This window comes from Nelumbo lutea, chromosome 5, assembly GCF_056320005.1.
Source record: "Nelumbo lutea isolate HS-2025 chromosome 5, American lotus-T2T, whole genome shotgun sequence".
Taxonomy (NCBI): Eukaryota; Viridiplantae; Streptophyta; class Magnoliopsida; order Proteales; family Nelumbonaceae; genus Nelumbo; species Nelumbo lutea.
This window is the reverse complement of record NC_142688.1, coordinates 52822234-52835011: the sequence shown is the minus strand read 5'-3', so window position 1 is coordinate 52835011 and position 12778 is coordinate 52822234. Positions and strand designations below refer to the sequence as shown.

At 36.6% G+C, this 12778-nt stretch overlaps 1 protein-coding gene across 5 annotated transcripts; it reads left to right on the top strand.

The window, feature by feature from the left end:
* Window positions 1–226: 226 nt before the first annotated feature.
* On the top strand, window positions 227–12635 carry LOC148852419 (uncharacterized). Of its 5 annotated transcripts, none has more exons than XR_016098661.1 (3): window positions 408–614; window positions 692–1876; window positions 10421–10695. XR_016098661.1 is itself a non-coding variant. In XM_088942518.1 (2 exons), the coding sequence occupies exon 2, from the start codon at window positions 702–704 to the stop codon at window positions 1821–1823; it is 1122 nt and encodes a 373-aa protein (XP_088798644.1). In that variant the 5' UTR covers window positions 227–614; window positions 695–701; the 3' UTR covers window positions 1824–1981. The 5 variants fall into 5 exon arrangements, 2 of the variants coding, with proteins under 2 accessions (XP_088798644.1, XP_088798643.1); XR_016098660.1 differs by adding an exon at window positions 11964–12635 and having other exon boundaries at window positions 420–1876; window positions 10421–10566; XR_016098662.1 differs by lacking the exons at window positions 408–614; window positions 692–1876 and adding exons at window positions 7441–7958; window positions 11964–12635 and having other exon boundaries at window positions 10421–10566.
* Window positions 12636–12778: the final 143 nt, after the last annotated feature.

The window sequence follows — 12778 nt, the reverse complement described above, 5'->3', positions numbered from 1 at the left end:
GAAATTGTAAAAGTGCAGCTCACAAGCTGGCGCAGCGGGGTTTCAAACCCCATCTAGCAAGTTCCATGTACTGGTTTTATAATTAATGCATTCCTCTTTAAAAAAAAAAAAAAAACTTTATCCGTTTCTTTCTAAAAAAAGTATGTCCGATCCCTTGTCATAGAGACATCATTCATATATTGCTTATTTCTGTAGGTAATAACCCTTTCGTTTTGTTGAATTTGATCTCTTAATCTCAAATTCTCAATCCATTCGGCTCTTGGTTGGTTTACCTCCAAGCCTCTAAGCCCATTGAAGCCCATAAGGCCACAACTATTTATCTCATAGTACTTAGTGGCTCTGGACGGTTGGACCTCCAACATCCAAATGGCATTAGACTTTATCTACCTTGAAAGTTCGATTTCGATGTTCCCGTGTGATGTATAGCCGGTTCTGGTGTTTTGGTTTGTCTTTTGTTTAGGGTTCTCACTGAGTCACTGGTTGTAAGTTGTAACGGTTCTTACATCTCACCCGTCTGCGAATAGAGAACGAAGACCCATTTGAATTCAGACTTCAGAGAGAGTATTCAATCAAAGATTCAAAATCCTCCCAGGCGCCGCCAACTCCACGAAACTGTAAGTTCTATAAGCGTCAGCGCATCCTTCTTTTCCTCTTTCAGTCAATCTCATACAATGTTTGGTTTTTTACGTAGAAGACTATGTATGAACGTCGCCAGAAGAAGGGATTCAACACCAATTCTTAGATATCTTCAAAACCCATTTCTCAAATCCATCTCTCACATTTCAAATTCTGAAAAGGATTCATCTTTTACGGTTTCTTACCTAGTAAACATTTGTGGACTCTCATCAGAAAAAGCCCTTTCTGTTGCAAAGAAAGTTCATTTTGAAGATGAAAAGAAACCAGATTCTGTGCTCAAATTCTTTGAAACCCACGGGTTCAGCAAAACCCAGATCGCCAAAGTAATCACTAAGCGTCCATTGCTACTTTTAGCCGACCCAGTAAAATCAATTGAGCCTAAAGTTCAGTTTTTCAGGCAGGTTGGAGTATCAGGCCCCAACATCACTAAGTTGCTCACTTCAGACCCTGCCATCCTCACGAGGAGCTTAGAGAAACAAATCACTCCTTCTTGGAACTTTCTCAAGACTTTACTTCACACAGACAATAATGTCGCCTTGGCCATTCACCGCAACAGCGCTTCCTGGATTCTTCAATTTAATGTTCTCAGAACGTTGGCACCCAAAATTGATATATTGCGAGATCATGGTGTGCCTGAGTCCAATATCTCAAAAATGATCATGTGGTGTCCTGGTAGACTAACTCAGAACAACGATCGGTTTACAGAGATTGTGAAGGAGATATGTGAAATGGGCTTTGATCCCTCAAGCACAATGTTTGTCAAAGCCCTAAATATAAAATCAGGGATGAGCACGGCTACATGGGATGCTAAACTTGGAGTTTACAGGAGTTTTGGTTGGTCAGACGATGAGATACTTTGCTTGTTCAGAAGGAGCCCTAATTGCGTATCTACCTCGGAGGAGGATATCAAGGCTAAGCTGGATTTCTTCATGAATAAATTGAACCTGAAGCCTTCAGTTCTTTCTAGAAATCCAGTAATATTTAGCCTTAGTTTGGAAAATAGGATAGTTCCAAGAATATCTCTTATTCAGGTTCTACTCTCAAAGGGACTTGTGAGAAAGAATATTTCCCTTGGAAGTGCATTACTAATGACTGATGTGAAGTTTCGAGATAAGTTTGTAACCAGGTACAAACATGAGATTACTGATTTAACAAGTGTATTCCAAGGTAAAATAGTTTCGAGATAAGTTTGTAACCAGGTACAAGCATGAGATTACTGATTTAACAAGTGTATTCCAAGGTAAAATATGATCATCTTTTTGATTCACCAAGTAGTTTCGAATTTTAAAATGTAGTATATTCAACTGATTAATGAACAAAGGTATGATTTTTTTTTCTTTCTCTATACTTGATGATACTTTTCTGAACATTTTGGCTTCATGATTTTTTTTTCTGGTGCGCATAAAGATAATTGCTTTATTCCCCCTGTATGGGCTATTTACTTGGCATATTTCCATGACACATGAAAGAAGAAACCAGAAGATATGAGAGGGTTTAGAGAAGTCAGCAAACTCAATGTAAAAGGGTCCTGATTCCCAGTTTTCTTAGATCAACCTGAATAGACTGCAATTTTTTCCTGATTTTTGGTAACCCAGCAAGGGATCTTGACATCTTGCTATAATTGAAACATGTTCATCCAGTTAGTCCATTCCAGTTTTCAAAATATTGAGCTACTTTCTGAATATTCAATTTAATAGTTAACTTTTATTTTCTCGATTTAACTGGTCTAAAGGTTGGGCCACTGCACTCGCTAGCCAGAATCAAAATCCACATTGTTTGTGCCACCTGTCTTTCTGGCCACTTATTTTTCCTTGTCTAGTCAAAGGTATTGCTTATGTGGTTTTCATTGTCCTGATGTATGCTTTTGATCCAATTTGGCAGACTAGGAACTTTAGAAATGCCATCTAGGTATGAGGAATTGGTTTATTCCCTATAGTATTAAAATGGTGACATTTCTTTAATTGGATTTTCCTAATCATGACATTTCTGTGATTCAATGGATAATGGAATAATGGGAATGACCACAACCCAGGCATTTCATTTTTCATTGAATCAATGGAAAATGGCTATAAGTCCATTGTTCTCCACATTTTGTAGACTCAATTTTTTGACTTGTAGCAATGAAGTAGATCTAACAAGTCCTTTACACTGCTCATTTCCATTTCTGCAACAATCCAAACACAGCTTCAATGTAGAGTCATAGGAGAACATGGGAATGGCACATGAAAATATTACTGAAGTAAGATCTCTCTAGTAGGATGTGGTTTTTAGTTACTCTCAGTCTAGAGATCCCATGAAAGTAGCATGAGTTAAAAATACAAAAAAGGTGAGGTTTTTCTAATACAAATTCTTTCATTGTTTAGGGGCCACTGCTTAGTGCAATGGCAAATGCAAGTTTGAGTTCGAAAGAAGTAACTGTGTACAAAAAATACCACAGGTTAGGTATGTATCCAGTCTACCACTCCCTAGATAATAGGACCAAGATTGAGTAATGGCCCATTTCCTTTGTAGTTTGTGCCAAGAGTGTCCAAACTAGGACCAAGTAGCATGTATTGGATTAGTGAACCCCATAGCAAGGACAACGATCCAAACTGAATATAAATAAATAAATATATAAGTTCAATTGGTCAGAGTCTACAGTCTGCCCGTTGTTAAAAATCAACAGGGTTATTGGCTGGATAAGTACAACAGTCCTTGGGTTCTCTTATCATGTTAGAGAGGCTAGGAATTAGCATCTAGAGTGACTACATTTTTCAGTTTGTTCAGAGATCTCCAAACTCCCTAGAAGTTTCTAGCAGACAGCTTAGCTAGAGATTTAAAAGAATAAGAGTTGTAATGCAGAGCATCTCTCCTGGGATGGCTCTTGTTCTTGCTTTATCTTTATTTATTTGGTTTTATTTGACTTCCTTTGATTGGCTTATTGGATCTTGTTTGTTCAATCTATGACTAACTAGGTGATTCTATTCTATTTATGCATTTTTCTGGTACTTTAATAAAGCTCTTTGATATGCTCCATCTAGTTAATAATCCAAAAAGGAAAAAACATTAGGGTTGAGAAATTTTATTCACTAGTGAACTTGTGGTGGAAGAATATAAGAATGAATCTGCCAAAAAAAAAGAAGAAGAATATAAGAATGTTAGCAGTTGAGCTACTCTTGGGGGGTCTTTCATGTGAAGGCCCTGTGGTTAATGTTCAATTAGAGGTTTTCAGGCTGCATTTGGCATTCCTTATTTTAAGGACTTACCTTCTTTTTGCAATTAAAAGTTCAGTGTTCACAAGGACATTTTAACTGTAAAAAGGACATACGCCGTTAAAATAAGGAATCCCAAATGCAGCCTTAGACTCTTGGCTTTTATTTTATGACTTGATTGTTGGAGTTAGTTGACTGTCTAGTACCATCATTGTGCATTATCTCATACGCCTTTGAAACTATATATTGAACATAATGTCTGTAACATTTACCTATTTTGTTTTAACAACCATGGTCCAGATTGATAGAATTTGAAGATGTTAAGGGCCATTACCCAATGCTGGTCCCAGCCATCTAAGATCTAGTGAATGGTGGACTGGATAAAGGCCCCAACATTTGGCAATTTTTGCACGTAGTTGCCACTTTCAGACTTGAATCCATGTGCTCACAGTTGTCAACCCAGGACTTTACCATTTCACTAAACAATCACAGACAAATATATTTCAGCATGCTAAAAATGCTTCATGAGCTAACCAGGAAACAATGTTTTCAAGGACAGAAATTTTAATTGCTTTTTGGCGGTTGGGAGTCTTTTTGCAAATCAGGATTTGGGGGTCTAGCTCTGCTGGTGCAGTTTTTATAAATCCCTGTGTACAGCTCCTTGTTGTACATGTTTTGTCTTAATGAAATTCTTACTTTACCTGTTTCAAAAAAAAAAAAAAAAAAGCTTCATAAGCAACATTTGTCAAAATTTTCATCTGTTGTGCTTATACAATGCACACTGATTTTAGAGGGAAATCTAGGATCAGATTTGGTGGATCTTTAGCTGCACCTTCAGTCTCCGATAAGACATACCTTCATATAAATATAAGAACTTGAACCATCCATCATTTAATAGGCCTCACATAAGAGATTTACAATGCAGAAGGCTTGACTTACTAAAATTAGCATACACATCAACCTATTGCATTCTTTTCAAGAAAAAAAAGAACAGAGAGATTAGATATGACAGAAGATGTTAAAAGAGGGGAGATTTGCAATTATTTAATCTCATCCTTTTTTGTGCATATGAGATCACTTAGGTATGCTAGTTTCAAACCACTGAATGTGTCACCCATGTATGTACAAGAAGTTAGGAATTTGGATTGCAGTTGGTTGGGTGAGCATAGTTCTAAACATGAAAGAAAAGAAAAGGCACCTAGAGTACAATTTATCATTAATATTACTAGAGCTCAAGTGTTGATTTGTTTCAAATAACACTCCGCTCTATCAAAAAATATAGGGAGAATGACCAATACCCCCAGTGTCAGAATTTGTAGGTTCAAAGTACATTTGGGGTAGCTGCCAGCTTGGAATTGATGTCAATTCACAGACAGGTATGGGTGCATAGGGTGTGGTTTTTGGACGCTTTGAATGTTTATAGCTGTGCAGTGGGAATCAGATTTCTGCATTGGGTGTATCTGTACTTTTCCGAAAAATATATTCTAAACTTTTTAAACATAAACTAAACTATCTAACAACTTGAAAGAAAAGAGAAACATCAGACACCTAAGAACTGTTTGGGAATTAAAAGAAAAAAGTTAAAAAAGATCTCGAACAGAGCTTCAACTGCTAGTCTCCTGGTGATTTTCCCACCACAATTGGGAGCTCCGATAGCATTCTTTGACACTTCAATAGAACAGCTCTCCTTTCCAAGACATGCATTCTGAACAGTAGACAGAATATTGTTGGCATCACAAGTTCCATTGACAAAAGATCCACAAGTGCCTTCTGAGTCACCAAAGCTGGCAAATTGAATTTCTGAAATGGTGCGACCACCCTGGCATAAGATTCCAATGTCTTTCCCTCTTGCACAGTGGCACATGCTGCCCCAACAGTAATAATCTGGAAGTTTACAAGGTAAGGACTGCCACCCATCTTTTCAAACAAGGTCAATGTGTTCTCATCATCCGGAAGAAAAGATCAAGGGACATGGTACCGTCTCTGAGAGGGATGACCACAATTAGTCACACATTTAGAATCACTATATGGTCCTCGATAGTCACTTGTGTTGCTGCAACCATTCTGTTGAGCAAGAAAAGTGGGCAAGTAGCGTCCAATTCTTTTGCCATTTACATTGCTAAGAACTTCATGTCCACCTTTTTCCTGTGAAGCTTCACAAGAGTAATTTCTCTTTTACATTACAGTCTCTACCTCATAAATTCAGAGTCATAAATATTACCTCTAATTTGCAGTGGATATAATTCAGATATCTTCAAATTTAGCCACGTAAGCTGACATCTTCAAATTCCAGCTCTCCACAAGGAATTCAGAGAACCAAATTGTTCTTTTGTATTTTTTTTAATACTTAATTTCACAGAAACAGGTTTATTTTGTTGAAAGTTAGTTACGCTGGAGTACCTTTCTTTTTTTTTTTTTTGTACATGGATCTGTTGAAGCCTGGCCTGATAACTCATAATGAAAATGAAACCCATTCTTTTGGCAATAACTTCTAGTGGCCTAGACAGGAACATGATTATTGCCCCTTTTGTCAGCCTTGGGATCTTCATCAGAATTGAAGTCTTTGTGAAATTAACAAAGCCCATGAAGAATTCTAAGTGGATGACTCAGAAGTATTGCAAATAAAATTACATGTGCATTTATACTAGTGCAAATAAAATTACACTTTACACCTAGTTAGACTCTATTTTCAATATTACCAATAAAAAAAATACTATTTTCAATGAGGATAAACTTCAAATTGAAATCAATAGGAGTTGCACTTTCTAGTAAATCCCAGAACCTGAGATCTTATCATCCTAGGGAGCGCAAATATGAGAAAGCAATTGGTAATTATAAGGTAAGAGGCTTGCTCTATTATTGAAGAAAGCAATGCCAGGTCTATGTGCATGACTTTGATTCGTGCTTCATTCTATCAAATTATTACTAGTGATCCTAATTTTCTTTTTCGTTTTTTGCATTCCCCATTTCAGCCAAACTAAGAAAATGGCATCAAGGAAAAAGGGTATAACAAGAAATGAAGGGCAGTGGTAAGAACGATTAAGGACACAATTAGAGTTGGTTTTGTTGTAGAAAATAAGTCTAGAAAGTTTCGGTGTGTGTCTAAAGGGTGATTGAAGGATGGACAACACAGTAGTTTCGGGGAATAAGTTCTTTAGATGTATTTGAAATACAAGTTTGTAATGAAGAAACTAACTTTGTATGGTCACTTCTTTGTTACAATACTAAGTTTGCAAATTATCTATAAAGTGGAAGATCCATCACCCTAAGTCATAATGGCAACCACATAGCATGTAATTTATACACAACTCCAACAGTAAAGCTAGGTTAAAGTCTCTGATCTCTACTACTCCTTTCTTCCTTGGTATGAATGGAGTATAAGTGGCATTCAAATTGTGAACATAAGACGCTTTTTAATGGAACTTAATAGGAAACATCAATACATCCCTCTTTAATTAATTACCAATATGCAGTATCTTTTAGGGCACGTTCGTTTTTTGTGAAATGAAGGTGGAAAGTTTGGTCAATGGGATTGTGAATTCCCTTCTCATACTCGGGTATGTTTGGTTTCCCGAGTGGAGGGTAAATGGGAAAAGATGAAAATATCAAAATTGCCCTTAAAAGGTTCGCCGTTCGAGAGCCTCTCCCTTCTACTGTTCCTTCTCCAAAACTCACCATTACTGCTAAAGAATTCATCATCTTCATGACCTCCCCAAACTCTTTCTCTTTCTCTCATTCTCTTCCCTCTCTCTCTTCTTTCACTTCTCTTCTCTCCCTCTATCTCTCTCTACATCATCCTCAACATCTACCGCTGTCAATCTAGATCCAGCAGCCACTACTATTTTCATAGCCACACCTGTTTCATCTAGTAATCTCGCCTGAAATCAACTATCCGATGGCTTTCCTTTCATCCTCACGATAGTGACCCACTTCACGTAGCATTATACATCGATTTCAGAGCGGTCCCCTGTTTCAAGATTCCCAATCATCGATTTCAGTTTCAGAGCTACTCTTTTGGTTGCTGTATACATCAAAGAGTTTAAGAAAGAGTAAGAAAAGGAGAATTCGAATGCTACTTGTAATCCCATTGCTATAGATCTGGGCGTCCCATTGTGAAGTGACAACAAACAGGTGTCATTCTTGCTTCTGACTTTAATTGGAGATGCAAGGATCCTCAGATATCCCCATGAATGGTTGATTTGAACCTATTGAAACCTCCTATATCTATTAATCCATATCAACAATATTGTTCTTGCTTTGCTTCAATTCCTTGTGATATTCCTTGGCTACATATGACCTTCACTATATGATTTAGATCGTTGACAGTAGAATTATGCAATTTGTTTTTCTATATTTTACTTGTCTTGATGTTTGTTTTGATGTTAAAACTATTGATGATGCATGGACCATAGGGGGAATATGGACTTACTGTTAAGGGTTGGGATTGTTGAACAGCCAAACTTCTTTCAATATTAATTGAATTCTCTGAACATAAGTTGGGGAAAATTTTATGGAGATGTGGTGATTAGTTTACTAAATTGAGTAAAGCAACCCAATAATCCAAAAATTAAGAAAAATAATGATAAAAGTAAAATAATAAATAGGTAGATAATAAAAATGGGAAATATGAATAGAACGAAATAATAAAATTAATTTAAATGGTTAGTTAAATAACAAAAGTAATAAACTAATGCAAAATGGGATGGACAACACGAAACATGATTTTTTTTAGGAGGGAGATGGACAACATGAAACATGAAATTTCATCTAGTTCCCCCAAGAAGAAAAATTATGCACACATCCCACTAAAAGAAGAACTTTGTATTCTTACAGTGATTGTTTAAGAAGAATGGCTTATTCATTTTGCAGAAAGTGTTTAAAAAGAACTTTTCTTAAACACCGAAAACAACTCTAACTGCTCCTTGTTTAAGAAATGATCTTGAGGTAACATTTCTCTTTGGTTGTACAAAAACAATTTTCATGTTTGATTACATAAAGAAAATTAAAACGAAATTGATCTATTTGGTAAATAGAACATGAAATCATTGTCTTTTTTTTTATTAAGAGATGCTCACAGCATATTGACCTAAAAGCATGTACGAAGCTTGGGTATCCAATTTGAACCCAACTAGGCCTAGCCTGAGCTTTTGCACAGGTTGGACTGGGATTTGGTCATGTCCTTCCTAATAGCCAAAGCAGATTCATCCCTATCATGATAGAACAAATTACTAAGAGTACGGGAGGGGAGAGGAATAACTGGAAATCCCATTTTTTTCAATCCATTTTACTACTAAAATCCATTAAAATAGTGTATATACCAGGAAGCAAAATGACAAGGAGAACAGCAAAGAAAACACAAAACCATTTCACTGTGATATGGTGCAATTCACAATTGCCATGCTGTTGTGTGTGTGTGTAATGAGATGGATAAGGGCCAACATAGATATTTGAATAAAACAAGAAAACTATTGAACAAGTGCAAACCTGTTATTGTCAACGGCAAGGTTGAAAAGTGGCATAACTCCAAATTCCACAGCTTTCTCGTTAAGGTCATGAACAACCAACCCTCAAAACCGCACAAGGGCCTCAACAAACCCATTGGTTCCCATAAAAATTCCGGCCTCTTCATCATCCTTCAGCAAGTGTCGTATATGTTCCACTAGTTTGAATTGCATCCTTAGGTCATTTCCTTCATACAAGACAGTCAGGAAATTCTCATACATCTGAAACAGGTCTAGTTCAGAGTTTTCTTTTGGGTCAGGCATATTTTCAATCTCATTTCTTTCAATCTTCTCAACAATCCTATTCTCCTCAATAGGCACTACCTTGATTCTCTTCAACTTATAGGGGTCAACACTCTCTATGGATCTAGAATTAGTTGATTTGCACTTAGATAATGCAAGCCTCCAGTAGTTTAAATCAAGACTTGTGAATTTTCTTGTTCCAGGTATCACTAAAATGTGGCAGCTGCAAGGCTTGCACATCACATTGAGAAGGGAAATGAAAATGGGCTATTTATCAGCATTGTGGCATCATGTTCAAATCTATAGTCCTTATTCTGGATGCAAGCATTGGTTTCACTACTCAATTTATGAGCTTTCACCTTATTTTCTTCATAAAGCAAGTAACTACTTGCACCTTATTTTATGAGCTTCCACTGTTTCAGGTTCATGTTTGGGAATGCTTGGGCATGGACAAGTGGGTTGGTGTGTGAGGGGCAAGGAGTGTGCCTGTGGCTTGACTCAATTTGTTTCTTGAACTTGTGCCAATATCATGGAATGCCATCAAGAAACTATTAAATTGACATAGCTTATATTCCCACTGACATATTATCAGAAAAATTTCAAAGAAATCTCTACTTCCAACTTTACCTTCTCTAGATATGGTTATTATGTTTCTCACTAGTATTAAAAAAATCACACTCCTTGAGTAAAGCACAAAAGTAGAGTTGATTCAGCTCTTAATTTTCAAGCCTTGTCTTCTATTAAGTTGATTTGTTTCATATGGATGGAATTTGCTAAGCTTGTTAAGTGAAAATTCTGCAACTAGGAAAACCAATATAGTTATTTATGTTTTTTTCCCTTTTCTTACAGGTTTGCAGCCGATGCCTATATAGGGAAGTGTGACAGGGTTTGGCCTACTGACCATATGCTGATGAAATATTGGGGTTATCTCTAGTTATTAAGAAAATACCAAGATTGAGACTTGGTGAATGGAAAATGATTTGGTTGTTTACATGGTACATAAATTTAAGAATGTCAGCTTTTTGTGTTTACATGGTTGTTTACATGGTACATAAATTTAAGAATGTCGCTGAACCTTGAACCATAGAATACAGGATCCACGTTTATATTCAGAGAACACAAAATGTGAGAGATGGTTGTTTACATGGTTCCTGGGTTGGCTTCTATCCCATCACCCCCAATCTTATGACAATCCATCTACAACTACAGGAGAAAAGGAGAAAAGGGGGAAACCGTAGAAATAAGGGACCCAATGTGTATGATTTGTATCACATGGACTTAAGCACAAAGGATAAAATTGGCAATAGGTGAAAAAGATAACAAACTTACCCAGGAAACAGGGCCTTATAGTGAGGGGTAGTTTGTCATTAATAATGTAGTTACTTTTGTCATTCCTTCTCATCCAAATCCTTCTTTTTTGTTTTCTTAATCAGCAAAATGTTCTTAAATATGCTCTACTTCTTGTGTTGGCCATGTTTTGAATTAATGAAGTGTTGCTTTCACCTACTTTAGGCCATCTTATACTTGACCCTTGCTGCCACTTAGATTCTTCTTGGTAAGTGAATGAAAGAAATTTCCCCTTAGCTACCATCCTACTCTTCTTAGTGTTCCATTTATCTCTCCACCTTCCTCTTCCTTATCCAAATCAGCAATTATTTTAGGCATTTGATGTTGTGTGCTTTATGTGCTAGACTTTAATCTTACACTTTAATCAATGTAGACTATTAACACATAGTTTGCCGAAACATCAAAATGCATATCATTCCACCAAATCATGATATTTTGACTTAACTCCTCTCTTAACCAATAATGCCCCCATAGATCTGCTCAAGCAACGGAAAAAATGAATATTATCCAGTTTGGAACAGACTTGTTGTCTTTGAAAATTTGACAAGGTAAACAACTCTTATTAGGGGGTTGGCTGGAGTAGGTTTCCACACGAGATATGCTTCCACAATTGATAAATACTAGGGAGAATGACCAATTAGCCCAGATCAGAATTTTATAGCTCCGTAGTACAGGGGGAATGCATCCTGACCGTGAATTGATGCCAAATTCACGGGCAGGATGTGGTTTATGGGGGGGGGGGGGGGAGGGCTAGTAGTAGGGGGGCTGGAATTCAAAATTCTGCATCAGGTGTATCTGTACTTCTCCGTAAATACTATGGTGTGATTTGATAATTTAATGTGAATATATGAATAGATATAATCCTAAGTACCTTGACTTGCATTGTTGGTAGATATGGCCATAATAGCAATGTTTCAATGCAAGTAGGTAATGATGGTTATTTCATTATTGATGTAACACCATTTCTATATTGTTGCATGCAATCATGTTGTCAATTTGGTGTCCATACTTGCGAAACTAATGATTAGCTCATGCTTACATGTAGGGTTTTGGTGGCATTACAATGTCCTAGTAGGTGCTCTACCGAAAGATTGAAAGATCTTTTAGGAAAGATTAATCTTTGAAATGAGCATGAGGAACTGGTTATGACTCCATTTATATATTTCATCAACGTGCTTCATGTAGTTGTAGAGAATGCACTGCTTCGGCAACTGGTGGAGTCATGGGATTCTGAATCCAACTGTTTTAAACTGAGTGAAGGAGTAGTTCATTTTTAAAGCATGGCATTGCTCTTATTGCAAAATCGACATTGAATTGCTAAGTTGTGAATTTGGGTCCCAAAAATGGAAGCTGCAGTTCGTTATTGGGGAGGTTATGTAGACTGTCCAAAAAGGGTGGAGGACAAATTGATTTGGGAGTGGTTAAGAGCCAAATAAGGAATTTGGTAGTTGAGGAGTTTAGTGAATCAATTTTATTTTAATTTTCATATCATAAATGAAATGAATTTTTTTTTTGCAAGCATGGTTGTATGGATACACATCCATTTATAGTCCAAGCTCCATTAATGTGAGACCCCATTTTCAAGTTGGGGAAATGGGGTTTGATTGGAGGTCGAGATGTACTGATACATTGAGTGGCCTCAAGTCTGATATGGTAAGACTTGTACTTGTCTTTAACATGAAATTTTAATTAAAAGAAATTTAAAGAATAATTAAAATATTCTTGTGCAAGTTATTGAACAATTGACACTACTTGTGAATGAATTGCACTTGATAAAGGAAGTTAATGTGGCAAAAGTTAGTTCTACACTAATAACAATGGCAATTTGGGATTTTTTTTTTAACTAATCATAAAGATTTG